The sequence below is a fragment of the Oncorhynchus keta genome, chromosome 14 (assembly GCF_023373465.1).
Source record: "Oncorhynchus keta strain PuntledgeMale-10-30-2019 chromosome 14, Oket_V2, whole genome shotgun sequence".
Lineage (NCBI taxonomy): Eukaryota > Metazoa > Chordata > Actinopteri > Salmoniformes > Salmonidae > Oncorhynchus > Oncorhynchus keta.
Window position 1 is genome coordinate 14,006,447 of NC_068434.1, and position 26,224 is coordinate 14,032,670.

General features: G+C 42.6%; 2 protein-coding genes across 6 annotated transcripts in view; both read right to left on the reverse strand.

Moving 5' to 3' along the window:
- Window positions 1-14,938, reverse strand: part of LOC118370855 (ras and EF-hand domain-containing protein-like) — a 53,311-nt gene extending 38,373 nt beyond the window's left edge. For 2 of the 5 annotated variants that reach the window (XR_008063771.1, XM_052461137.1), the window contains exons 1-8: window positions 14,811-14,938; window positions 14,285-14,401; window positions 8,137-8,244; window positions 6,930-7,870; window positions 6,450-6,524; window positions 3,754-3,861; window positions 3,326-3,487; window positions 1,497-2,935 (exon numbers count right to left, since the gene is read on the reverse strand). Coding sequence is in view for 4 of the 5 variants with exons in the window: in XM_052461137.1 (XP_052317097.1) it covers window positions 1,497-1,828 (332 nt within the window). In the remaining variant the exon portion in view is untranslated. Of the gene's footprint in view, window positions 1-1,496; window positions 2,936-3,325; window positions 3,488-3,753; window positions 3,862-6,449; window positions 6,525-6,929; window positions 7,871-8,136; window positions 11,140-14,284; window positions 14,402-14,810 lie in introns of those variants that run through there. The other 3 variants (XM_052461138.1, XM_052461140.1, XM_052461139.1) reach the window with 3 other exon arrangements.
- Window positions 3,391-25,691, reverse strand: LOC118370867 (uncharacterized). The gene is made up of 14 exons (XM_052462676.1): window positions 25,636-25,691; window positions 23,905-25,417; window positions 23,603-23,741; window positions 21,650-21,735; window positions 20,166-20,224; window positions 19,648-19,789; window positions 19,217-19,380; window positions 18,934-19,088; window positions 17,053-17,059; window positions 14,811-14,938; window positions 14,285-14,401; window positions 8,137-8,244; window positions 3,754-3,861; window positions 3,391-3,487 (listed from the first exon to the last, which is right to left on the reverse strand). Exons 2-14 carry the CDS (start codon window positions 25,361-25,363, stop codon window positions 3,391-3,393), a joined length of 2,769 nt encoding a protein of 922 aa, XP_052318636.1. The 5' UTR covers window positions 25,364-25,417; window positions 25,636-25,691.
- Between the last annotated feature and the right edge of the window lie 533 nt (window positions 25,692-26,224).

Sequence of the window (26,224 nt, forward strand, 5' to 3'; positions counted from 1 at the left end):
TGTCCCGTTAGTAAATTCAGAGCGTTGTCAGATTGTCCCGTTAGTAAATTCAGAGCGTTGTCAGATTGTCCCGTTAGTAAATTCAGAGCGTTGTCAGATTGTCCCGTTAGTAAATTCAGAGCGTTGTCAGATTGTCCCGTTAGTAAATTCAGAGCGTTGTCAGATTGTCCCGTTAGTAAATTCAGAGCGTTGTCAGATTGTCCCGTTAGTAAATTCAGAGCGTTGTCAGATTGTCCCGTTAGTAAATTCAGAGCGTTGTCAGATTGTCCCGTTAGTAAATTCAGAGCGTTGTGCTCTCATTTAGAGCCCTCACTGGACGCTCTTGCCGAGCAGTGGGGTTGAGCATTCTGACCTCACAACGTGAGTCAAGCACCAGGATAACTGGCTAACGTTGGCTAGCTGGTAGCTACTTCCAGACACATAATGAGAGAACACCTCACTCTGATCATTTTACTTGCCCGAGCAGAGCTGGTTAGTCTGTTTACATGTTATCCAGAGCGTTGGTGACTGTAACTGTGCTGCTGGCAAAAAATGTAATGACACTTTTTTTGCTGAAGTTTACTGATACCGGCCATATTCAACGGTTGTTGAGCGTTCGTAAATGAATCAGTTATTCTGCACTCCGGCACACACAGACTAGAGTGCTCTGAAATTGGAGTAGATAGCCAGAGTAAATTTACAAACGCACCCTCTGTTACCATGGAATTGCCCTATTGTGACCTCAGTCTCTGGATGTAGGCCTACTGTCTTTTTGAGGTTGGGCCCCCCCAGTGATTTTATCTGCTGCACCAGAAAACCCTCTGTCTCCATCCCTAATGGAGGGCCCCAGGGGTGGCCCTTTTCAAAGAAGCAGGCTAAGATGTTAGTTCTGATGGGTGTCTTTGTACAGCTGGTGAGGCTGGTGATCAAACAGTCATAATGAGGTCTATTTAAGATGCGATGGGGAACATTGATTAACACAGTGATTCTATGTCCCCTCCATGGTATTGTTAGACAGTGTCTCAGTCCCATTCCCAGCCCTAGGGGGCAGGGTTCTCCCTCTAACTGCTCAATGGGCCTCATTTCATAACCTGTCATAGGATAGGCTACTGATACCTACCTTTCACTCCTACCTTTCTTTTTCTCTTACTTTCGCTCATTCTTTCGGGTTAGGTTGCTGCATTTCTATTGGTCCTTCTAGAGATAACTGATGTATTAGAGCTAAACTGACCTGAGCACACACACACACAAATAGGTGGAGCAGGTGTCCTAACCTCATTTAGCCAATATCATTGGAAACCGGAATAGAACAGCAGTTTCAATTCAAAAAACACTACAATCATACAACAAATATTGAGTATATTTATTTTATGAATCCAAATAAGGGCAGAACCTTCCTGTAGTCTATTGGTTACACACACTGAAAAAGTACATTGAAACTGTTTTATGACAATATGTAAAGAAAAATCATTTTGATTAGCCTATATTTTGTTGTTGCAATGTAAACCATACCTCACCTGGGTATGAACTTGGCATGGTCCCCCAGTCGGGTCTGGAAATCTTCCCAGGCCGGAGAAGAGACTTCCCAGCTCTCGCTCTCCATGTTCCCACAATACACTTGCTCCGAGATCCCGAGGAAGCCGCTAATGAACTCCGCTAGATTGATAGTCCCGTCTCTGTCGGTGTCCAGTTTAGAGAATATGTGCTCTCTCTCCGTCGGTGGAACATTGAGCTCTGAGCAGATTTGAATAAACTCGTATTTTTCAATCTGTCCAGAATTATCCACATCACAAGCGTGAAAGAGCGAACACAAACTCTCCCGGTCCCTACCCATGCCTGGTAATGACATGGTTCAGTCCAGAGTTGAAAGCCCCAGAAACCAAGCACGCAGAAAACCACCAGGGGAATGAACACTATGGGCAACAGCAATAAAGCAACGTTTTTAACCAATTCAATTCCTTTTACCACCACCTTACGAACTTCATGTCTGAGGTTTTTATCCAAGTCGTTCAACACTGTCAATCACCTTATCGAGGTCCTGAAAAGAAAAGAAAAATAGAGCGTTCATTCTTTCCAGGACTTCGACCACCTCGGGCTAACGGTATTAATGTGTCGTCCTTCGTCCTAGTATCATTTATCAAGTCTTGTGTCGTCCTTTGCGGTGCTGTGACAGTCCCCTTGCCACGGGTCTCTTGCCAGGTACACAGGTGGTGAGAGGTGGGGTGCGACAGCTGCTGACGCGGCTTACTTCTTGTGTTGGCCTCTCAACTTCCAGAACAGGCACAAAACAAACAAGAACTGTGTGCCCGGACACGCGCACTTACACAATTACCTGCAATAGGTTGAATAAACGAAACACAAGCAAAAACAACTGCGTTTCCATAGAGATAGTCTAGAAGACCAATACCCATTTCTGTCTACTAGATTTGTATTTATTAAACCAGACATGTCGGTTAAGAACAAATTCTAATTTACAACGAACAGGGAGTTAACCTGCCTTATCGGCTCAGATTCGATCTAGCAACCTTTCGGTTACAGGTCCAAAGAGCTAGCCATTAGGCCACCTGCTGCCTCTAGATAATAGGAAACTTTCACTAACAATCAGCATGTAAAAAAATTAATAACAAATCTACAAAATATTTGTACCTTGACTAGATAGATGTAATTTGGATAAAGCTTGCCTGACACCACATCACTGTATGAAGGAGGTGATGGAAGGAGGGCCCTTGACACACTTGTGCTGTGGGCACTCTTCATTCTTTATATCACACAGGCTGTATTTACAAAGTCGTGGTAACTGTGGAGGAGTTTGTCAGATGTGTTACCAATTTCAACAATAAGTGTGTCTGTGTGTGTGTATCAAGTCAGCGGGTTGAGTGTAACATTTGGGTTGATGTCTCTGATATCCTTCTCAGTAGGGATGTAGGCACAGCTGTAGAGATGCAGTAGCTTCAACCTAGAGAGAGAGAGAGAGAGAGAGAGAGAGAGAGAGAGAGAGAGAGAGAGAGAGAGAGAGAGACCGATCAAAATTCCCTGAACACTCTTCATGCTTCTTTATGTCACACAGGCTGTATTTAAAAAGCGTTTAATTTGATTTGAGTCATGCCTCTGTGGTAACTGTGGAGGACTTTGTCAGATGTGTTATCAATTTCAACAAAAAGTGTGTCTGAGAAAACCTAGTCAGTCGAACAACTGAATGCATTCAACTGAAATGTGTCTTCCGCATTTAACCCAACCCCTCTGAAACAGAAGTGTGAGGGGCTTCCATAATCGACATCCACATCTTCAGCACCAGGGGAACAGTGGGTTAACTGCCTTGCTCAGGGGCAGAACAACATATTTTTACCTAGTCAGCTCAGGGATTCAATCCAGCAACCTTTTGGTTACTGGTCCAACGCTCTAGTGTGTGTATCAAGTCAGCGGGTTGAGTGTAAGAGTGGTGTTGATGTCTCTGATCTCCTTCTCAGTAGGGATGTAAGCACAGCCGTAGAGGTGCAGTAGCTTCAAACTAGAGTCAGAGAGAGAGGCCCATTAGACATTTTTTTTATAAAGCCCTTATTAAAATTCCCTGAACAGAAATCAACAGAAAACTGACATTTCTAAGGGTTGTTGATTTTTCCTCTAAATCTATCTGCTTATCACTTTGTGTGTTATGCCTCTGGGGTTTCCCACGGTACAGATCTAGGATCAGCTTCCCCTCCCCAATGTTAACCTTAGCCGTTAGTGGGAAAAACCACCCTACGTCGTTGACATGCATGTGTGCTTTAGTTCTACCGTTTGCACTGCCTGCTGAGGTTGTGGATGGCCTCTGGGCTGATCTGGCAGAAGCTCAGTTTGACAGTGTGGAGATGAGTGCTGCAGTACTTTGCCAACAGGCTCACCCTGTTAGGGACACACAAGTTCCACATAATCAGTGACACACAAGTTACACACACAGTCAGTGACACACATACACGGCCAATAAGAAGTCAAGAATGTCAGAAGCATGGAAGCATTAGAAATCAACCCTGCAAACTTCTGCATGACTATCAGTGCTGTGTACAGATGTAGGATCTTAATTTGATCAGTTTTTTTGTTGCTAAGAATTTTCTTACAAAGCAGGTAATGCAAACTTGTACTGTTTTTGAGTTTTAAAAAGGATTCTAAAGTTTTGTAATTTCCACTTTGAAATGTCAGACTTGATTTAATCTAACGAAAAATGTATCAACCCCTACAACAATGTCCATTAATTATAATCCACAAACTGTAACAATTCATATTTCCTGTTTCTGCAGGATTATATTGCTGATGTAGCAAACTGGCTCAAATTAAGATAATATATGAGAATTGTGTGTGTGTGTGTGTGTGTGTGTGTGTGTGTGTGTGTGTGTGTGTGTGTGTGTGTGTGTGTGTGTGTGTGTGTGTGTGTGTGTGTGTGTGTGTGTGTGTGTATGCAGGGCAATGGCTGCCTATGAGGACACAGAAGCCCGGTCCTGGGTAATAAAAAAATAAAAAAATAAAATAAAGAATAAAATACATACAGTAAAAGTTTGGACACACCTACTAATCTTTCAAAGGTTTTTCTTTATTTTTACTATTTTCTACATTGTAGAATAATAGTGAAGACATCCAAGCTATGAAATAGCACATATGGAATCATGTAGTAACCTAAAAAGTGTTAAACAAATCAAAATATATTTTATTTTGAAATTCTTCAAAGTAGCCACCCTTTTCCTTGATGACAGCTTTGCACTCTCTTGGCATTCTCTCAACCAACTTCACCTGGAATGCTTTTCCAACAATCTTGAAGGAGTTCCCACATATGCTGAACATTTGATGGCTGCTTTTCCTTCACTCTGTGGTCCAACTCAGAGGTCATCTGATGCAGCACTCCATCACACTCCTTCTTGGTTAAATAGCCCTTACACAGCCTGGAGGTGTGTTGGGTCATTGTCTGATGAAAACACATGATTGTCCCACTAAGCGCAAACCAGATGGGATTTCGTATTGCTGCAGAATGCTGTGGTAGCCATGCTGGCAATGTGCCTTGAATTCTAAATAAATCACCAGCAAAGCACCCGCACACCATCACACCTCCTCCTCCATGCTTCACAGAGGGAACCACACATGCGGAGATCATCCGTTTACATACTTGTGTTGTCACACCTGATCTGATTCACCTATCCTTGTGCTTGTCTCCACACCCCCTTCAGGTGTCGCCCATCTTCCCCATTGTCCCCTGTGTTTTCATACCTGTGTTTTCTGTCTGTCTGTGCCAGTTCGTCTTGTTTATTCAAGTCAACCAGTGTTTTTTTTGTCTCAGCTCTTGCTTTTCCCCAGTCTCTCTTTTCTTGCCATCCTGGGTTTGACCCTTGCCTGTCCTGACTCTGAGCACACCTGCAGTCCTGTACCTTTACCCCACCTCTGGATTACTGACCTCTGCCTGCCTTTGACCTGTCTTTTTCCCCCGTTGGATTATTAAACTGTTGTTAATTCGACGTTGTCTGCATCTGGGTCTTACCTTCAAACCTGTTACTCTGTATCTCACAAAGACATGGCGGTTGGAACCAAAAATCTCAAATTTGGATTCATTGGACCAAAGGACAGATTTCCACCGGTCTAATGTCCATTTCTCATATTTCTTGGCCCAAACAAGTCTCTTCTTCTTATTGGTGTCCTTTAGTAGTGATTTCTTTGCAGTAATTTGACCATAAAGGCCTGATTCACGCAGTCTCCAAAGAACAGTTGATGTTGGATGTCTGTTACTTGAAGTCTGTGAAGCATTCATTTGGACTGCAATTTCTGAGGCTGGTAACTCTAATGAACTTATTCTCTGCATAACTCTGGGTCTTCCTTTCCTGTGTTGGTCCTCATGAGAGCCAGTTTCATCATAGCGCTTGATGAATTTTGCGACTGCACTTGAAGAAACTTTCAAAGTTCCGGATTGACAGTCCTTCATGTCTTTAAGTAATGATGGACTGTCCTTTCTCCTTGCCTATTTGAGCTGTTCTTGCCATAATATGGACTTGGTCTTTTACCAAACAAATCTTGTGTACACCACCCCTACCTTGTCACAACACAACTTATTGGCTCAAACACATTAAGAAGGAAATAAATTCCACAAATGAACTTTTAACAAGGCACACCTGCAAAATGTAAATGCATTCCAGGTGACTACCTCATAAAGCTGGTTGAGAGAATGCCAAGAGTTTGCAAAGCTGTCATCAAGACAAAAGGTGGCTACTTTGAAGAATCTCATATATAAAATATATTTTGATTTGTTTAACACTTTTTTGGTTACTACATGATTCCATATGTGTTATTTCATAGTTTTGATGTCTTCACTATTATTCTAAAATGTAGAAAATGTAAAAAATAAAGAAAAAGCCTTGAATGAGTAGGTGTTGTACAACTTTTGACCGGTAGTGTATATACAGCACATTCGGAAGGTTTTCAGACCCCTTCACTTTTTCTACATTTTTTTACATTACCAAAACATATCTGCAGCATTGAAGGTCCCCAAGAAACTCCATCATTCTTGTGGCCAGTGACCATGGTGATGCTCTCTGTGCTCGGATAATTTATTGTTATTTATTCAACCTTCATTTAAACATGGAGTCAATTTGAGATTAAAAGTCTATTTTACAAGAGAGCCCTGTATACATTACAATAAAAACATAATTATAAAGCAACATGCACACATTTGTGTACAAAACAATATAATTCAGCATACAATAAACCAAAATAAACATATTTAATGAAAACAATCACATTCAACGACATAGAGGACCTCAATCAATCATTTAAACTTCCTGAGTGGCACCGGCACATCTAACTGCAGTGAACTCTGCAGATTGTTCCACAAATTAGGGGACTAAAAACAAAACGCAGATTTTCCCAAATCTGTGGAGACTGAAGGGATCTAGTGTTGTCCATTCCTGAGAACAGGTTTGGTAACTTATGATTCTTACCTTAATTAATGAAGTTACATATGGAGGGATGTTCTGTAAGATATCTTTGTAAATAAATCAAAGAGAATGCAGCTCTCTTCTTCCAGACAGAGAGGTCCATCCCACATTTTCATACAGACTACAATGATGAGTCCTAAGATTGTCCCCTGTGAAAAAACGTATTGTGGAATGTTACGCTGACATGGCTTACCTACTTTAGCATTCTCTTGTGTCAACTTCACAACTTCGAGAAAAAGAGGAACAAAACAAACAAGAACTATGCGTCCGAACAAGTGTAATAGGTTGAATAAACAAAACACACACACAAAAAAAGTGTTTCCATAGAGATAGTCTAGAAGACCAAGACCCATTTCTGTCTGGCTGCTAGATATTTTGTATTTGACCTTTATTTAACTAGGCAAGTCAGTTAAGAACACATTCTTATTTACAATGACGGTCTACCATGGCCAAACCTGGACAACACTGGGCCACTACAGCATGGATTTAAACCAGGGGATGTAGTGACCCCTCTTGCACTGAGATGCAGTGCCTTAGACTGCTGCACCACTCGGGAGCCTCCCAGAGAATGGGAAACTTTCACTAACAATCAGCATGTACATAAAAAAAAAAGAAATCTACAAAATATGTGTATCTTGACTAGATAGATGTAATTTGGATAAAGCTTGCCTGACACCACATCACTGTATGAAGGAGGTGATGGAAGGAGGGCCTTTGACACACTTGTGCTGTGGGCACTCTTCATTCTTTATATCACACAGGCTGTATTTACAAAGTTGTGGTAACTGTGGAGGAGTTTGTCAGATGTGTTACCAATTTCAACAATAAGTGTGTCTGTGTGTGTGTATCAAGTCAGCGGGTTGAGTGTAACATTTGGGTTGATGTCTCTGATCTCCTTCTCAGTAGGGATGTAGGCACAGCCGTAGAGGTGCAGTAGCTTCAAACTAGAGTCAGAGAGAGAGGCCCATTAGACATTTTTTTTATAAAGCCCTTATTAAAATTCCCTGAACAGAAATCAACAGAAAACTGACATTTCTAAGGGTTGTTGATTTTTCCTCTAAATCTATCTGCTTATCACTTTGTGTGTTATGCCTCGGGGATTTCCCAAGGTACAGATCTAGGATCAGCTTCCCCTCCCCAATGTTAACCTTAGCCGTTAGTGGGAAAAACCACCCTACGTCGTTGACATGCATGTGTGCTTTAGTTCTACCGTTTGCACTGCCTGCTGAGGTTGTGGATGGCCTCTGGGCTGATCTGGCAGAAGCTCAGTTTGACAGTGTGGAGATGAGTGCTGCAGTACTTTGCCAACAGGCTCACCCTGTTAGGGACACACAAGTTACACATAATCCGTGACACACAAGTTACACACACAGTCAGTGACAAACAAGTTACACACACAGTCAGTGACACACAAGTTACACACACAGTCAGTGACACACAAGTTACACACACAGTCAGTGACACACAAGTTGCACACACAGTCAGTGACACACAAGTTACACACACAGTCAGTGACACACAAGTTACACACACAGTCAGTGACACACAAGTTACACACACAGTCAGTGACACACAAGTTACACACAGAGTCAGTGACAAACAAGTTACACACAGTCAGTGACACACAAGTTACACACAGTCAGTGACACACAAGTTACACACAGTCAGTGACACACAAGTTACACACAGTCAGTGACACACAAGTTACACACAGTCAGTGACAAACAAGTTACACACAGTCAGTGACACACAAGTTACACACAGTCAGTGACACACAAGTTACACACAGTCAGTGACACACAAGTTACACACAGTCAGTGACAAACAAGTTACACACAGTCAGTGACACACAAGTTACACACAGTCAGTGACACACAAGTTACACACACAGTCAGTGATACACAAGTTACACACAGAGTCAGTGACAAACAAGTTACACACAGAGTCAGTGACAAACAAGTTACACACACAGTCAGTGACACACAAGTTTCACACACAGTCAGTGACACACAAGTTACACACAGAGTCAGTGACAAACAAGTTACACACAGTCAGTGACACACAAGTTACACACACAGTCAGTGACACACAAGTTACACACAAAGTCAGTGACAAACAAGTTACACACAGTCAGTGACAAACAAGTTACACACAGAGTCAGTGACAAACAAGTTACACACACAGTCAGTGACACACAAGTTTCACACACAGTCAGTGACACACACACACAGCCAAGAAGAAGTCAAGAATGTTATAAGCATGGAAGCATTAGAATATCAACCCTGCAAGCTTCTGCATGACTGTGGGTTTAGTCTACAAATGTAGGATCTTAATTTGATCACAGAATATTCTTGCAAAGCAGGTCATGCAAATTTGTACTGTATTTGAGTTTTAAAAAGGCTTCGAAAGATTGCAATTTCCACTTTGACATTTCAGACTTGATTTGATCTAATGAAAAATGTATCAAGCCCTACAGAAATGTCTATTAATTATAATCCACATACCAACTCACATTTCCTGGTTCTGATGGAATATATTCCTGCTGTAGCAAACTGTCTCAAAAAAATATATGCAGTGCATTCGGAAAGGCATAAGACCCCTTTACTTTTTCCACATTTTGTTACGTTACAGCCTTATTCTAAAATGGATAAAATAAATAAAACATCCTCATCAATCTACTAACAATACCCCATAAATACAAAGTGAAAACATATTTTAAAATATTCCTTCAAATATATTGAAAATAAAAAACAGAAATACCTTATTTACATAAGTATTCAGACCCTTTGCTATGAGACAAAAAATTGAGTTCAGGTGCATCCTGTTTCCCATTGATCATCCTTGAGATGTTTGTACAACTTGAATGGAGTCCACCTGTGGTAAAATCAATTGATTGGACATGATTTGGAAAGACACACACCTGTCTATGTAAGGTCCCACAGTTGACAGTGCATGTCAGAGAAAAAACCAAGCCATGAAGTTGAAAAAATTGTCCGTAAAGGTCAGAGACAGGATTGAGTTGCAGCACTCCACCAATCAGGCCTTTATGGTAGAGTGGCCAGACGGAAGCCACTCCTCAGTAAAAGGCACATGACAGCACTCTTGGAGTTTGCCAAAAGGCACTTAAAGGACTCTCAGACTATGAGAAACAAGATGATCTGGTCTGATGAAACCCAGATTGAACTCTTTAGCCTGAATGCCAAGCATCACATCTGGAGGAAACCAGACACAACTCATCATCTGGCCAATACCATCCCTACGGGGAAGCACGGTGGTGGCAGCATCATGCTGTGGTTATGCTTTTCAGTGGCAGGGACTGGGAGACTTGTCAGGATCGAGGGAAAAATGAATGGAGAAAAGTACAGAGAGATCCTTGATGAAAACCTGATCCAGAGCACTCAGTACATCAGACTGCGGCGAAGGTTCACCTTCCAACAGGACAACGACAATACGCACACAATCAGCATTTTCAGTATTATTCAATAGATTCACCATCAACATCCAAAATACTATTTTCAAGATCTGGCCTTGAAATACATTCAAATACAGCCCGCAGAGATAAAATGGTGATTAATGCATTCATGATATCAATTTTGTCAGTAATAGGGCCGGAATCTAAATGTATCATTTGGGGGAGAGAAAAGGAGAAACAACCCTTCAGTGATGTAACATCTTTCCAAAATGTAGCAGGGTTCCCTGTACATTCAGATAGTGTATTAACATAATATCTAATTTAGCTTTTTTAACTAGTTTTACACACATATTTCTCAACCGCCTGAAAGACTGCAGAGTCTGTGAATCTCTGTTGTGTATGACTTCAGATAGCGCTGAACTGAACCAAGGGCAATACTTATTTTTAATTGTCCGTTTTTTAAATTTAGCCAAAACAACTACCTCTCCCCCTACTGTATTTATTTATTTATTTTGCTCCTTCGCACTCCCATTATTTCTATCTCTACTTTGCACATTCTTCCACTGCAAATCTACCATTCCAGTGTTTTTTAAATATATTTTTTACTTGCTATATTGTATTTACTTAGCCACCATGGCGTTTTTTGCCTTTACCTCCCTTGTCTCACCTCATTTGCTCACATTGTACATAGACTTGTTTTTTTACTGTATTATTGACTGTATGTTTGTTTTACTCCATGTGTGTTGTTGTACCGGTCGAACTGCTTTTCTTTATCTTGGCCAGGTCGCAATTGTAAATGAGAACTTGTTCTCAACTAGCCTACCTGGTTAAATAAAGGTGAAATAAAATAAAAATACAAAATAAAAAGGGAGCATGTTGTCATGACGTTGGCCCGTGGGTAAGGTTTATGACCCCCCCATAAATACCTTTCTCCCTTCCCTCTCTCTTGACTCTACAGAGGGAATAGCCGTTGAATAGCCTTTGTTAAACATAGAGAGTCTGGGAGCATCAAACAAGTGGAGGGAAAGGAACCATATGCGTTGGTACTTAATGAATATGATGTCAGTTCGGTTGTCATCTGAGAAATTATGACTGATGACAGGACGACCTAAACTGTATCTGGGAAAGTCTACACATTATAGTTATCAGATTCACATGGAATTGTTGTGCAATTCAAATGTTTAAATATACAATTATTTGTGAAAAGATTAAATGTAATTTTAGCTTCCAAATAAGAGATTTGGATTTTCATAGGGTTAGGGCTCTGCTCAATCAGTGGCCCGCCCCTGTGAAGAGACATGGGTTATAAAACTATGAAACACACCCTTCTCTCTAACCTAACAATTTCACAACAGTTACCTAATACACACAAGTGTAAAGGGATGAAGAATATGTACATAAAGATATATGAATGAGTGATGGTACAGAACGGCATAGGCAAGATGAAGTAGATTGTAACAAGTACAGTATATACATATGAGATGAGTAATGTAGGGTATGTAAAACATTATATAAGTGGCATTGTTTAAAGTGGCTAGTGATACATGTATTACATAAAGATGGCAAGATGCAGTAGATGGTATAGAGTACAGTATATACATATGAGATTAGTAATGTATGGTATGTAAACATTATATTAAGTGGCATTGTTTAAAGTGGCTCGTGATACATTTTTTACATGTATGGCAGCAGCCACTCAATGTTAGTGGTGGCTGTTTAACAGTCTGATGGCCTTGAGATAGAAGCTGTTTTTCAGTCTCTCGGTCCCAGCTTTGATGCACCTGTACTGACCTCACCTTCTGGATGATAGCGGGGTGAACAGGCATTGGCTGGGGTGGTTGTTGTCCTTGATGATCTTTATGGCCTTCCTGTGACATCGGGTAGTGTAGGTGTCCTGGAGGGCAGGTAGTTTGCCCCCGGTGATGCGTTGTGCAGACCTCACTACCCTCTGGAGAGCCTTACGATTGTGGGCAGAGAAGTTGCCGTACCAGCCTGACAGGATGCTCTCGATTGTGCATCTGTAAAAGTTTGTGAGTGTTTTTGGTGACAAGCCAAATTTCTTCAGCCTCCTGAGGTTGAAGAGGAGCTGCTGCATCTTCTTCACCACGCTGTCTGTGTGGGTGGACCAATTCAGTTTGTCCGTGATGTGTCCTCCGAGGAACTTAAAACTTACTACCCTCTCCACTACTGTCCCGTCGATGTGGATAGGGGTGGCTCCCTCTGATGATTCCTGAAATCCCCAATCTCCTTCTTTGTTTTGTTGACGTTGAGTGTGAGGTTATTTTCCTGATACCACACTCCGAGGGCCCTCACCTCCTCCCTGTAGGCCGTCTCATCGTTGTTGGTAATCAAGCCTACCACTGTAGTGTCGTCTGCAGACTTGATGATTGAGTTGGAGGCGTGCATGGCCACGCAGTCGTGGGTGAACAGGGATTACAGGAGAGCGCTCTGAACGCACCCTTGTGGGGCCCCAGTGTTGAGGATCAGCGGGGTGGAGATGTTGTTACCTACCCTCACCACCTGGGGGCGGACCGTCAGGAAGTCCAGTACCCAGCTGCACAGGGCAGGGTCGAGACCGAGGGTCTCGAGCTTGATGACGAGCTTGGAGGGTACTATGGTGTTAAATGCTGAGCTGTCGATGAACAGCATTCTCACATAGGTATTCCTCTTGTACAGATGCTTTAGGGCGGTGTGCAGTGTGGTTGCGATTGTGTCGTCTGTGGACCTATTGAGGCGGTAAGCAAATTGGAGTGGGTCTAGGGTGTCAGGTAGGGTGGAGGTGACTAGTCCTTGACTAGTCTCTCAAAGCACTTCATGATGACGAAGTGAGTGCTACAGGGCGGTAGTCATTTAACTCAGTTACCGTAGCTTTCTTGGGAACAGGAACAATGGTGGCCCTCATGAAGCATGTGGGAACAGCAGACCGGGATAAGGATTGATTGAATATATCCGTAAACACACCAGCCAGCTGGTCTGCGCATGCTCTGAGGACGCGGCTGGGGATGCCGTCTGGGCTTCCAGCCTTGCGAGGGTTAACACGTTTAAATGTTTTACTCACGTCGGCTGCAATGAAGGAGAGTCCAAAGGTTCAGGTGAACAGAAGGACTTGAGTTCCTGTATGTTGTTGTGACCACACCACGTCTCATTAACCATAAGGCATACCCACCCGCCCCTCTTCTTACCAGAAAGATGTTTGTTTCTGTCGGCACGATGCGTGAAGAAACCAGCTGGCTGTACCGACTCCGATAGCGTCTCTCGAGTGAGCCATGTTTCCGTGAAGCAAAGAACGTTACAGTCTCTGATGTCTCTCTGGAATGCTACCCTTGCTCGGATTTCATCAACCTCGTTGTCAAGAGACTGGACATTGGCGAGTAGTATGCTCGGGAGCGGTGCGCGATGTGCCCGTCTCCGGAGCCTGACCAGAAGACCGCTTCGTCTGCCCCTTTTACGGTGGGGTTCTATTGGTTCGCCGGCTGGGATCCGATCCATTGTCCTGGGTGGTGGGCAAAACACAGGATCCGCTTCGGGAAAGCCGTATTCCTGGTCGTAATGATGGTGAGTTGACGTTGCTCTTATATCCAGTAGTTCCTCCCGACTGTATGTAATAAAACCTAAGATTACCTGGGGTACCAATGTAATAAATAACACGTAAAAAAACAAAATACTCCATAGTTTCCTAGGAACGCGAAGCGAGGCGGCCATCTCTGTCAGTGCCGGGAAAGTAGATGTAGAGTATGTGATATATTATAGTAGCCCTGTAACATAGTCTCTGTCCCAAATGGCACCAGATTCCCTATATAGTACAGTATCAGAAACCTATGGTCCCCAGGAAGAGTATCTGCTGCTTCTGCAAAAGCAAATGAGGATCCAAATAAACACATAATACAAGTAGTGCACTATAAAGGAAAAAGGGTGCCATTTAAGACACACTGATAGTGTAGCCTACCCTCTGTTCCCTGTGGCGGTGGAGCTCAGGTCCAGGTACTGCAGGCATCTACAGGCCACAGCTACAGCCTTAACACCAGCATCACTCACCTTACCGCAACCACTTAGATCCAACAACCTAACACACACACAGACACAGACAGACATGCATACACACACCACAGACACACCACAGACAAAGACACACACACACACGACACACACACACACACACACACAGACGACACACACACACAGACGACACACACGACACACACACAGACGACACACACACACACACACACAGACGACACACAGACACACACACGACACACACACACACACACACACACACACACACACACACACACACACACACACACACACACACACACACACACACACACACACACACACACACACACACACACACACACACACACACACACACACACACACACAAGCAAACGTGTGAAACAAGAGTGAATGACTGAATGAATGAGTGATTGACTTACAGGCTGGCTGTTTGCGTATACGTAGAAGCATACCTGATGTGGGGAGCGTGGGTGCTGATCTTGTGCAGGCTCATATCAGTGACTCCAGGGCAGGAGCTGAGGGTCAGCCTCTGGAGTTCAGGGCACTGCAGGAGGACCTGATGAACTGTCTGATCACTCACCTATACAGGTGGGATGAACATCAATGACTACTAATAATATTTACATATCCTACATTACTAATCTCATATGTACATATATACTGTATTCTATACCATCTACTGCATCTTGCCTAAGCCGCATGGCCATCTCTCATCCATATATATACTGTATTCTATACCATCTACTGCATCTTGCCTATTCCACACGGCCATCTCTCATCCATATATATACTGTATTCTATACCATCTATTGCATCTTGCCTAAGCCACACGGCCATCTCTCATCCATATATATACTGTTATATTACTACCATCTACTGCATCTTGCCTAAGCCACAGGGCCATCTCTCATCCATATATATACTGTATTCTATACCATCTACTGCATCTTGCCTAAGCATCAAATGGCCATCTCTCATCCATATATACTGTATTCTATACCATCTACTGCATCTTGCCTATTCCACACACACCATCTCTCATCCATATATATACTGTATTCTATACCATCTACTGCATCTTGCCTAAGCCACAGGCCATCTCTCATCCATATATATACTGTATTCTATACCATCTACTGCATCTTGCCTATTCCACACGGCCATCTCTCATCCACATATATATACTGTAGACAGGCACCATCACTGCATCTTGCCTAACTGGTACACACACATCTCTCATCCATATATATACTGTATTCTATACCATCTACTGCATCTTGCCTAAGCCACAGGGCCATCTCTCATCCATATATATACTGTATTCTATACCATCTACTGCATCTTGCCTAAGCCACACGGCCATCTCTCATCCATATATATACTGTATTCTACACCATCTACTGTATCTTGCCTATTCCACACGGCCATCTCTCATCCATATATATACTGTATTCATACCATCTACTGCATCTTGCCTAAGCCACAGGCTGCAGACATCTCTCATCCATATATATACATGTTATTCTATACCATCTACTGTATCTGAAAGCCATGTTACGGCCATCTCTCATCCATGTTATATACTGTATTCTAAACCATCTACTGCATCTTGCCTGAAAGCCACACGGCCATCTCTCATCCATATTATACTGTTATCTATACCATTCATGTTACTGAAATCTTGTTAATTCACACGGCCATCTCTCATCCATATTATACTGTATTCTATACCATCTACTGTATCTTGCCTAATTCATGTTACAAAGCCATCTCTCATCCATATATATACTGTATTCTATACCATCTACTGCATCTTGCCTATTCATGCCATCTCTCATCCATATAATACTGTATTCTAAACCATCTACTTCATCTTATCTGAAAGCCATGTTAATTCGGCCATCTCTCATCCATATATATACTGTATTCTATACCATCTACTGTATCTTGCCTATTCCATTCATGTTATCTCTCATCCTTGTTAATATACTGTTATCTATACCTTCTACATGCATCTTGCCTTATTCCATTCACGGCCATCTCTCATCCATATATATACTGTTATTCTATACCATCTACTGCATCTTGCCTCATTCCATCAAAGCCATCTCTCATCCATATATATACTGTATTCTACCCCATCTACTGTTATCTTGCCTAAGCCATTCATGTTATCTGCTCATCCATATGTACACATTCTTATTCATCCCTTTACATTTGTGTGTATAAGGTAGTTGTTTGAATTTGTTAGATTACTTGTTAGATATTACTACACTGTTAGGAACTTGAAGCACAAGCATTTCACTACACTCAAATTAACATCTGCTAACTATGTTATGTAACCAATAAGATTTGATCTGATTTGATTTGACTACTAAGCATCAAATACACACAGCCATGTTAATTCACACACACACACACACACACACAACACTTGTTACATTCACACACAACACACATTCATGTTATCACAAGCCACACATGTTATCAAAGCACTTGTTACACACTTATCGTGCAGTCCAGTCAGGTTATGTTATCTGAAAGGCGTTTGAGTGTTGACGTTAACCAGGGTCAGAAAGGGGTGTTGACCTTGTTATCTGAAAGCCGATGTTCAGAGTCTCCATCCGAGGACACAACTCTGACACTGTGTTCAGACATGAGGGACTGTTAGACAGGCAGCCAAACACTTCCAACCTTCAGACTGGAAACCACATTAAGATAAACATGTAACATACAAGTTACAAAGCACACGTTACATTCATATCGAAAGCCATTGTTAATTCATGTTATCTGAAAGCCTTGTTAATTCATGTTATCACACAAAGCACATGTTAATTCATGTTATCAAAGCCATGTTAACATGTTATCTGAAAGCCATGTTAATTCATGTTATCACAAAGCACTTGTTACATCAAAGTACAAAAGCCTTTTCCACATTTTTGCAACACACCTGTTCTGCATCTTATCTGAAAGGCATTTAATTCATGTTCATCTGTAACTTGTTAACCATTGAGAACAATTCAGTCTATCTGAAAGGCTGCAGACATGAGTCTGAAAGCCATGTTAATTCATGTTATCTGTAAGCCATGTTAATTCATGTTATCTGAAAGCCTTGTTAATTCATGTTATCTGAAAGCCTTGTTAATTCATGTTATCTGAAAGCCTTGTTAATTCATGTTATCTGAAAGCCTTGTTAATTCATGTTATCTGAAAGCCTTGTTAATTCATGTTATCTGAAAGCCTTGTTAATTCATGTTATCTGAAAGCCATGTTAATTCATGTTATCTGAAAGCCTTGTTAATTCATGTTATCTGAAAGCCTTGTTAATTCATGTTATCTGAAAGCCTTGTTAATTCATGTTATCTGAAAGCCTTGTTAATTCATGTTATCTGAAAGCCTTGTTAATTCATGTTATCTGAAAGCCTTGTTAATTCATGTTATCTGAAAGCCTTGTTAATTCATGTTATCTGAAAGCCTTGTTCATTCATGTTATCTGAAAGCCTTGTTAATTCATGTTATCTGAAAGCCTTGTTAATTCATGTTATCTGAAAGCCTTGTTAATTCATGTTATCTGAAAGCCTTGTTAATTCATGTTATCTGAAAGCCTTGTTAATTCATGTTATCTGAAAGCCTTGTTAATTCATGTTATCTGAAAGCCTTGTTAATTCATGTTATCTGAAAGCCATGTTAATTCATGTTATCTGAAAGCCTTGTTAATTCATGTTATCTGAAAGCCTTGTTAATTCATGTTATCTGAAAGCCTTGTTAATTCATGTTATCTGAAAGCCTTGTTAATTCATGTTATCTGAAAGCCTTGTTAATTCATGTTATCTGAAAGCCTTGTTAATTCATGTTATCTGAAAGCCTTGTTAATTCATGTTATCTGAAAGCCTTGTTAATTCATGTTATCTGAAAGCCTTGTTAATTCATGTTATCTGAAAGCCTTGTTAATTCATGTTATCTGAAAGCCTTGTTAATTCATGTTATCTGAAAGCCTTGTTAATTCATGTTATCTGAAAGCCTTGTTAATTCATGTTATCTGAAAGCCTTGTTAATTCATGTTATCTGAAAGCCTTGTTAATTCATGTTATCTGAAAGCCATGTTAATTCATGTTATCTGAAAGCCTTGTTAATTCATGTTATCTGAAAGCCTTGTTAATTCATGTTATCTGAAAGCCTTGTTAATTCATGTTATCTGAAAGCCTTGTTAATTCATGTTATCTGAAAGCCTTGTTAATTCATGTTATCTGAAAGCCTTGTTAATTCATGTTATCTGAAAGCCTTGTTAATTCATGTTATCTGAAAGCCATGTTAATTCATGTTATCTGAAAGCCTTGTTAATTCATGTTATCTGAAAGCCTTGTTAATTCATGTTATCTGAAAGCCATGTTAATTCATGTTATCTGAAAGCCTTGTTAATTCATGTTATCTGAAAGCCTTGTTAATTCATGTTATCTGAAAGCCTTGCTAAACGCATATCATTATGTAACAACATCAAACTGCGATATCATCAAATGTGATCATTTTTACATGAACCACGTGTTAACGATGGTAATGGCACTAAGGCCTACCTACCCAGTGCAGGTGTCAGTCAGTGCTTTGATGCCTGTGTCAGTCGCTCCGCTCCAGCTGACGTCCACACAGGTCATGTGATCACAGTGTTGACCACTCAGAGTCAGCACCAGGTCACCATGGAGACCAGGCCCATTGCAGCTTGTCACACTCAGCACCTGTAGCCAATGACAGGTCTCACAACGGGACGAAAATAACAGTGTTTTTGTTTCCTTCACATTATTACAGTTCTCGATCTTTCTGTACAACACAGCAGTTGGTACATTATGTGACGGGTTAAAACTACCTCCAGAGAAGCTTGACTTAGTTTGAAAAACTCCTCTAGCCCGCTCGGGGTGATTGACAGTCCGCTGCACCTGTAGATAGTCAGGCTTCGAGGATTACGCACACCCACACTGCGCAGCCATCGGTCAGTTAAAGATGAGCTGTTCTCCACACTAACAACCTGCCCTAAAGAGAAATACAGTTTGAAAGAATTAAACATTTTTACTTTGATATAAGTATTATGGGTATGCTGTTGTTTGTGTGTGAGTGTGTGTGTGTGTGTGTGTGTGTATGTGTGTGAGAGAGTGTGTGAGTGTGTGTGTGTGAGTGTGTGTGATTTCACAGCTCTCGTTAACTCCTGTTTCGCCAGAGAGTCTTACTAGGGGACAGCTGGGGACAGAGGAAGACCCACACACCTCACTCACTCGTTCATTCACTTCCTCAGAGACTTACATAGTGTGTGGTCATTGGCCAGTCGGAGCAAGTGGAGGCAGACCTGGGCCACTGTAGACAGATCTCTGTGTGGCAGGAGGGACAGTATGGATACCCATACCTCATCAGGGAGAGACAGCCACTGTACACAGCCCCCTACAGGCTGGGGGAGAGAGTGTATTCTACTGATTACTCAACACGCACACCAGTACACTACACTCAACACACACACCAGTACACTACACTCAACACACACACCAGCATACTACCATCAACAAACACACCAGTACACTACCATCAACACACACACCAGTACACTACCATCAACACACACACCTTTACACTACCATCAACACACACACCAGTACACTACCATCAACACACACACCACCAGTACACTACCATCAACACACACACATTTACACTACCCTCAACACACACACCAGTACACTACCCTCAACACACACACCACAGATGTACATCAGCTGTTTGACTGTTTAGCGGTCAGTAATGAAATACAGTATAGAAATGTATCTTACTGCCAGTTTGAGAGCCCTGGTCACAGCAATATTAGTTGCATTGGTATTCACAGCACTGCCTAAAGATGTAAAAAATGCTTTACATCAGGCATGTGTGATACAGATACAAAACAACATACAACTTACGTTGGGTTGGGTGTCCACTTAAAGTTGACTAGCAACAACAAATGGGACCTAAACGACACCCACCATGAGTGCCCCACAAAATGTTCCCAAGAAGAGGCAAAAAAAACAACAAAAAAACACAACAAACTAAAAAACAGGAAGCAAACCAAAAAGTGTAGCAAAACAAAAACAGGGAAATCAAATGAAAGACCTGTAACAGTAAGGGTGTGTGTGTGTGTCTGTGTGTGTGTGTGTGTGTGTGTGTGTGTGTGTGTGTGTGTGTGTGTGTGTGTGTGTGTGTGTGTGTGTGTGTGTGTGTGTGTGTGTGTGTGTGTGTGTGTGTGTGTGTGTGTGTGTGTGTGTGTGTGGGTGTGTGTGTGTGTGTGTGTGTGTGTGTGGTGTGTGTGTGTGTGTCTGTGTGTGTGTGTCTGTGTGTGTGTGTGTGTGTGTGTGTGTGGGTGTGTCTGTGTGTGTGTGTGTGTGTGTGTGGTGTGTGTGTGTGTCTGTGTGTGTGTGTGTGTGTGTGTGTGTGTGTGTGTGTGTGTCTGTGTGTGTGTGTGTGGTGTGTGTGTGTGTGTGTGGGTGTGTGTGTGTGTGTGTGTGTGTGTGTGTGTGTGTGTGTGTGTGTGTCTGTGTGTGTGTGTGTGTCTGTGTGTGTGTGTGTGTGTGTGTGTGTGTGTGTGTGTGTGTGTGTGTGTGTGTGTGTGTGTGTGTGTGTGTGTGTGTGTGTGTGTGTGTGTGTGTGTGTGTGTGTGTGTGTGTGTGTGTGTGTGTGTGTGTGTGTGTGTCTGTGTGTGTGTGTGTGTGTGTGTGTGTGTGTGTGTGTGTGTGTGGGTGTGTGTGTGTGTGTGTGTGTGTGTGTGTGTGTGTGTGTGTGTGTGTGTGTGTGTGTGTGTGTGTGTGTGTGTGTGTGTGTGTGTGTGTGTGTGTGTGTGTGTGTGTGTAATCTCGCTTTCATTCTGTCTAAATCCGTGAAGAGTCTTATGACTATTGCGAGGTTGTGAGGGGCGAAATTAATTTCAAACCAAGATCTTGAGTTTCCCCAAAACATAACATGCATTATGTAACTTCTTCAACCTTTTAAGCCCTGCATTCTGGATTGTTGTATAGCTTTGTGTTCTAAGAAACAGGGTTCTGTAATAACTGGTGACTACTTGGAGTTATAACAATACTTGTTTAATTAACTTGTTTATCTATTACTGTGGTAATTACACTTTATACTTGATAAAGGGTTCAGTTAGACAGTATACTACAGATAAAAAGGTATCTATAAACTAAGATTTGATATACGATAAACTGTTCCACATACATTATAATGTGCATCAGTGGACATATAGTAATCTAGTGTATAGTAATACAGTTGTCTCTGCTGTGCTCACCCAGAGGGAGCTGAAGTGTTGTTGGTGGTCTGAGTCCAGAACAGGACAATACACCTGCTGAGTGGGGTCTGTTGGGGAGCTGGGACCTGCAGCCAAAGGAGGGAGATGTCAGTGACAGTTCATCTAATCTGTCTGGTTACAGTATTATGTAGTGTTGTGTTGTCTCTCTTGTCGTGATGTGTGATTTGTCCTATATATATATATTTTTTTTAAATCCCAGCCCCCGTCCCTGCAGGAGGCCTTCTGCCTTTTGGTAGGCCGTCATTGTAAATAATAATTTGTTCTTAACTGACTTGCCGAGTTAAATAAAGGTTAAATAAAAATAAATACAATCTCTAGAGGTCAGGCTATTAACTAGGAACTAAATGGAAGCAAACGGGTGAAAATAGGGAGAGACTAACCTGAACTTCTCCAATAACAATTTTTTTATTTGATCTAACTAGGCAAATCAGTTAAGAACAAATTCTTATTTTCAACGACAGCCTAGGAACAGTGGGTTAACTGCCTTGTTCAGGGGCAGAATGACAGATTTGTACCTTTTACCAGCTCGGGGATTCGATCTTGCAACCTTCCAGTTACTAGTCCAACACTAACCACTAGGTTACCTGCTGCCCCAATGCCCATTATCACTGCAAAACTTTGTCTGTCGCAAAATGTTTTGCTACGCTTTACTATGGTGTGCACTAATGAGTACTGCCCCTATATGTAGGACCTTCCACCCCAACCTGGGATATGGATGCCCGATGAAGACCTAAGGGTCGAAATTTTGTAAATAAATATGACCTGGGAGCACGAGCAGCAGTGTGGCGTTTTCCTTTCTGTTTTCCATGAGCCTACAACCCCAGCACCTGTAGAAAGTACCTGGATGTGCGTATGTTCTTCAGGTTTTATACACTAATGAATACACCACGCATGCTGATGTCTTTCTGAGTGCAGGTGCAGTCCCGCTGATAGACTACAGAGGGCAGTGTGACTCCCTTTGAGTGTGACTTGCCACAGGGTAGCTTCCAGTGTTTTTTGTGGAATTAAAAAAGTGCCGGTACTCACTTACATTTTTTACAAAAAAATTGTGTTGTGCCATTTCGCAGACGCTTTTCTCATGGAAGACGTTACCGTGGCAACTCTTCTCATGATAGATGTTACCGTGGCAGCTCTTCTCATGATAGATGTTACCGTGGCAGCCCTTCTCATGATAGATGTTACCATGGCAGCTCTTCTCATGATAGATGTTACCGTGGCAGCTCTTCTCATGATAGATGTTACAATGGCAGCTGTTCTCATGATAGATGTTACCATGGCAGCTCTTCTCATGATAGATGTTACCGTGGCAGCTCTTCTCATGATAGATGTTACCGTGGCAGCTCTTCTCATGATAGATGTTACCGTGGCAGCTCTTCTCATGAAATATGTTACCGTGGCAGCTCTTCTCATGAAATATGTTACTGTGGCAGCTCTTCTCATGAAATATGTTACCGTGGCAGCTCTTCTCATGAAAGATGTTACCATGGCAGCTCTTCTCATGATAGATGTTACCGTGGCAGCTCTTCTCATGAAAGATGTTACCATGGCAGCTCTTCTCATGATAGATGTTACCGTGGCAGCTCTTCTCATGATAGATATTACCGTGGCAGCTCTTCTCATGAAAGATGTTACCATGGCAGCTCTTCTCATGATAGATGTTACCATGGCAGCTCTTCTCATGAAATATGTTACCGTGGCAGCTCTTCTCATGAAATATGTTACCGTGGCAGCTCTTCTCATGAAAGATGTTACCGTGGCAGCTCTTCTCATGATAGATGTTACCATGGCAGCTCTTCTCATGATAGATGTTACCGTGGCAGCTCTTCTCATGATAGATGTTACCATGGCAGCTCTTCTCATGAAATATGTTACCGTGGCAGCTCTTCTCATGAAAGATGTTACCGTGGCAGCTCTTCTCATGATAGATGTTACCGTGGCAGCACTTCTCCATGAGTGAAGGATGACCAGGAGAGGCTTGACCTTTCCCAGAACCTCCAGGAACGACCGCGACCTCTGACACAAGCCTGACTCCTGACACCAGGTTGACCTCCGCTGCTCTTGGGCTGCATCACTGACCAAAGGCAAACAAAGAACACACCCAGAGATATCATGGCACGGTCTCTACAACACACAGTGCTGTATGTAATGAGTGTGTACGTCATCGCTAGGTAAGGTAGGTATGCTGTTTTATTTCACGTCTGAATAGGATGCTGGGTGCTATATTAGAGACATACCTCTACTGTTATTCACTTCTGAACTCTTGAATGGTGCACGCCTCCCCTCGTTGTGGATGTCCTGATGGACATGAGGTTGCTCGGAGGGATCAGCCATTTGGTCAGCAGGTAGGGTCATGACGTCAGCAGGTCGGGTCATGACGTCAGCAGGTAGGGTCATGACGTCAGCAGGTAGGGTCATGACGTCAGCAGGTAGGGTCATGACGTCAGCAGGTCGGGTCATGACGTCAGCAGGTAGGGTCATGACGTCAGCAGGTAGGGTCATGACGTCAGCAGGTCGGGTCATGACGTCAGCAGGCAGGGTCATGACGTCAGCAGGTAGGGTCATGACGTCAGCAGGCAGGGTCATGACGTCAGCAGGTCGGGTCATGACGTCAGCAGGCAGGGTCATGACGTCAGCAGGTCGGGTCATGACGTCAGCAGGTGCTTGGTTCTGCTCTGTTCTGAGATGGTCCAAACGGGACACACACAGCAGATACTCCTCATACACACTCAGGCCCTCTGACACCCAGCCGTTGGCTCCCCAATCTAGATGTTCACCCTCTAGTGCGACCCTAGAGGATCCATAAGGTATAATACTACTGGTTCCCTCAAGGCCTGTTTTTGGGTCCTCCTCCGCCACCGCCTTCTCCTCTTTGTGTTCCTGCATTCCCAAAACTCTGTCCTCTCTCTCTACACAACCCCTTTCCCTTGATATGAGGTCATGGGCTCTGGATAAAGGACCATATCCAGGCAACCATAGGATAGTGTCACTGTCCACTGAGGAGCAACAGTTTGTAATGCTACTGTCTCTGTCTCTTAGGCTCTCACTGATGGAAACACCATCTCTCCCCTCAGGATGAGGAGCTATTGGTTTGTGGGGAGTCTGGTCTGCCTGAGGGTTGTCTACACCAAGGAAACGTGGTTGGTCATTGTTATCCTCTTGTGGCCCAGAGAACAGGACCAGCTCCTTATGCCCAGGATTCTCTTTAAACTCAGGCCCAGAAAACTCACGGCCACCTGGGGTGTGGGAGAGAGTGTGGCAGGGCAGTGGGGTGGTGTATGGAAGCCTGGTCAGAGGCTCTGATTGGCCTACCATGTTTTCTCTCACATTTCTGCTTCTGACAAGATTGTGAAAGGTTCCACGGGGGGAGACAGCAGCTCTTCCACCGACCTCGAATCGATGCGCTGCTGAAGTAGAGTGCAAATGCGGGGAGGAAGGGGAGGTTCTGCTGAGATTGTGCCCATCCTGACTGGTCCCGAGGAAATTCTTAGCCCAGTCTAACACATGGCGTAGCTTCTGCTGCTCAGTCAGGACTGAGCCCTCCAGGAGACCGGGATCCATCTCCAGAGAACTCTCCCCGCTAACACTCACTGTTAGACCCAGGACCACACTGCCCTCTGACCCTCTGGTTACACCTTCTGACCCTGTGGCCACACCCAGTATCATGTGAACTACATCATCTGACCCTGTCTGCATTCCCACCGTCCCGTCCTCTCGCTGCTCCCCGTTGGCACTCCAATCATACTCATGCTGATATCGAAATGACAGAAAGTGAGATAAACTCAATGTATTAAAGCCTTGGTTGTAAGGTTGTAAACATACTGTATGTCATCTATGCACTTAAGTAAAATCAACAGACCAGAAGTACAGACACGAAACTTGTAGCCTACACACATATTCAACTGAAAGTGGTTTGCCATATAAACGTTTACTTGTTGCTATCATTTGCTATAAGAATAGCTTCTTACCCAGAAGTCTCTCCACTCCGGTCCCTTCAGCTGCTGAGCTGCTCACACAAACGTTGTTATAGAAACAAGACACATACTTACTCACCAAGGGAGACTGCAGCGAGAGACAGCCCACTACAGGGCATGGCCAGTGTCTCCATAGCGACAAATGTAAATACAAATGTATACCCTCATAAAGAAAGTAAATGCCTGCTTTCAAAGGACAATGCTTTATAGTAGAAACAATATTGTTTCCACATTAATAATGCAGTATAGTCAACCACATAATCACGTACAGTACACCATAGGGTAGAGTTACGTAGGCATTAGGTAAACAAAATGGGTTTTAGAATTTGTATTTCAATGTACAGTCCACATAAACCACAAGCTTAAAGGCCTAGTGCAGTCAAAAACATAATTTCCCTGTGCTTTATATATATTCCCACACTTTGAGGTTGGAATAATACTGAGAAAATGTGAAAATAATGATAATGCTCTTTTAGTGTAAGAGCTGTCTGAAAAGGCGGCGGGATGGAGTTTTTAATAGAGCAATAATAAAGAGTTTTCTGTTTTCCTCACAGTCGTTGCTTTTTGCTAAGTAGCTATTCTT

Coding starts and splice junctions, on each gene's coding strand:
- LOC118370867 (XM_052462676.1), bottom strand. CDS start 25,363: ATGCAGACAGGGTCAGATGATGTAGTTCACATGATACTGGGTGTGGCC. Junction 19,790..20,165: donor CCAGGGCTCTCAAACTGGCA/GTAAGATACATT, acceptor TCTCTCCCCCAG/CCTGTAGGGGGCTGTGTACA. Junction 14,402..14,810: donor ACCCACGCTCCCCACATCAG/GTATGCTTCTAC, acceptor TGTGTGTGTTAG/GTTGTTGGATCTAAGTGGTT.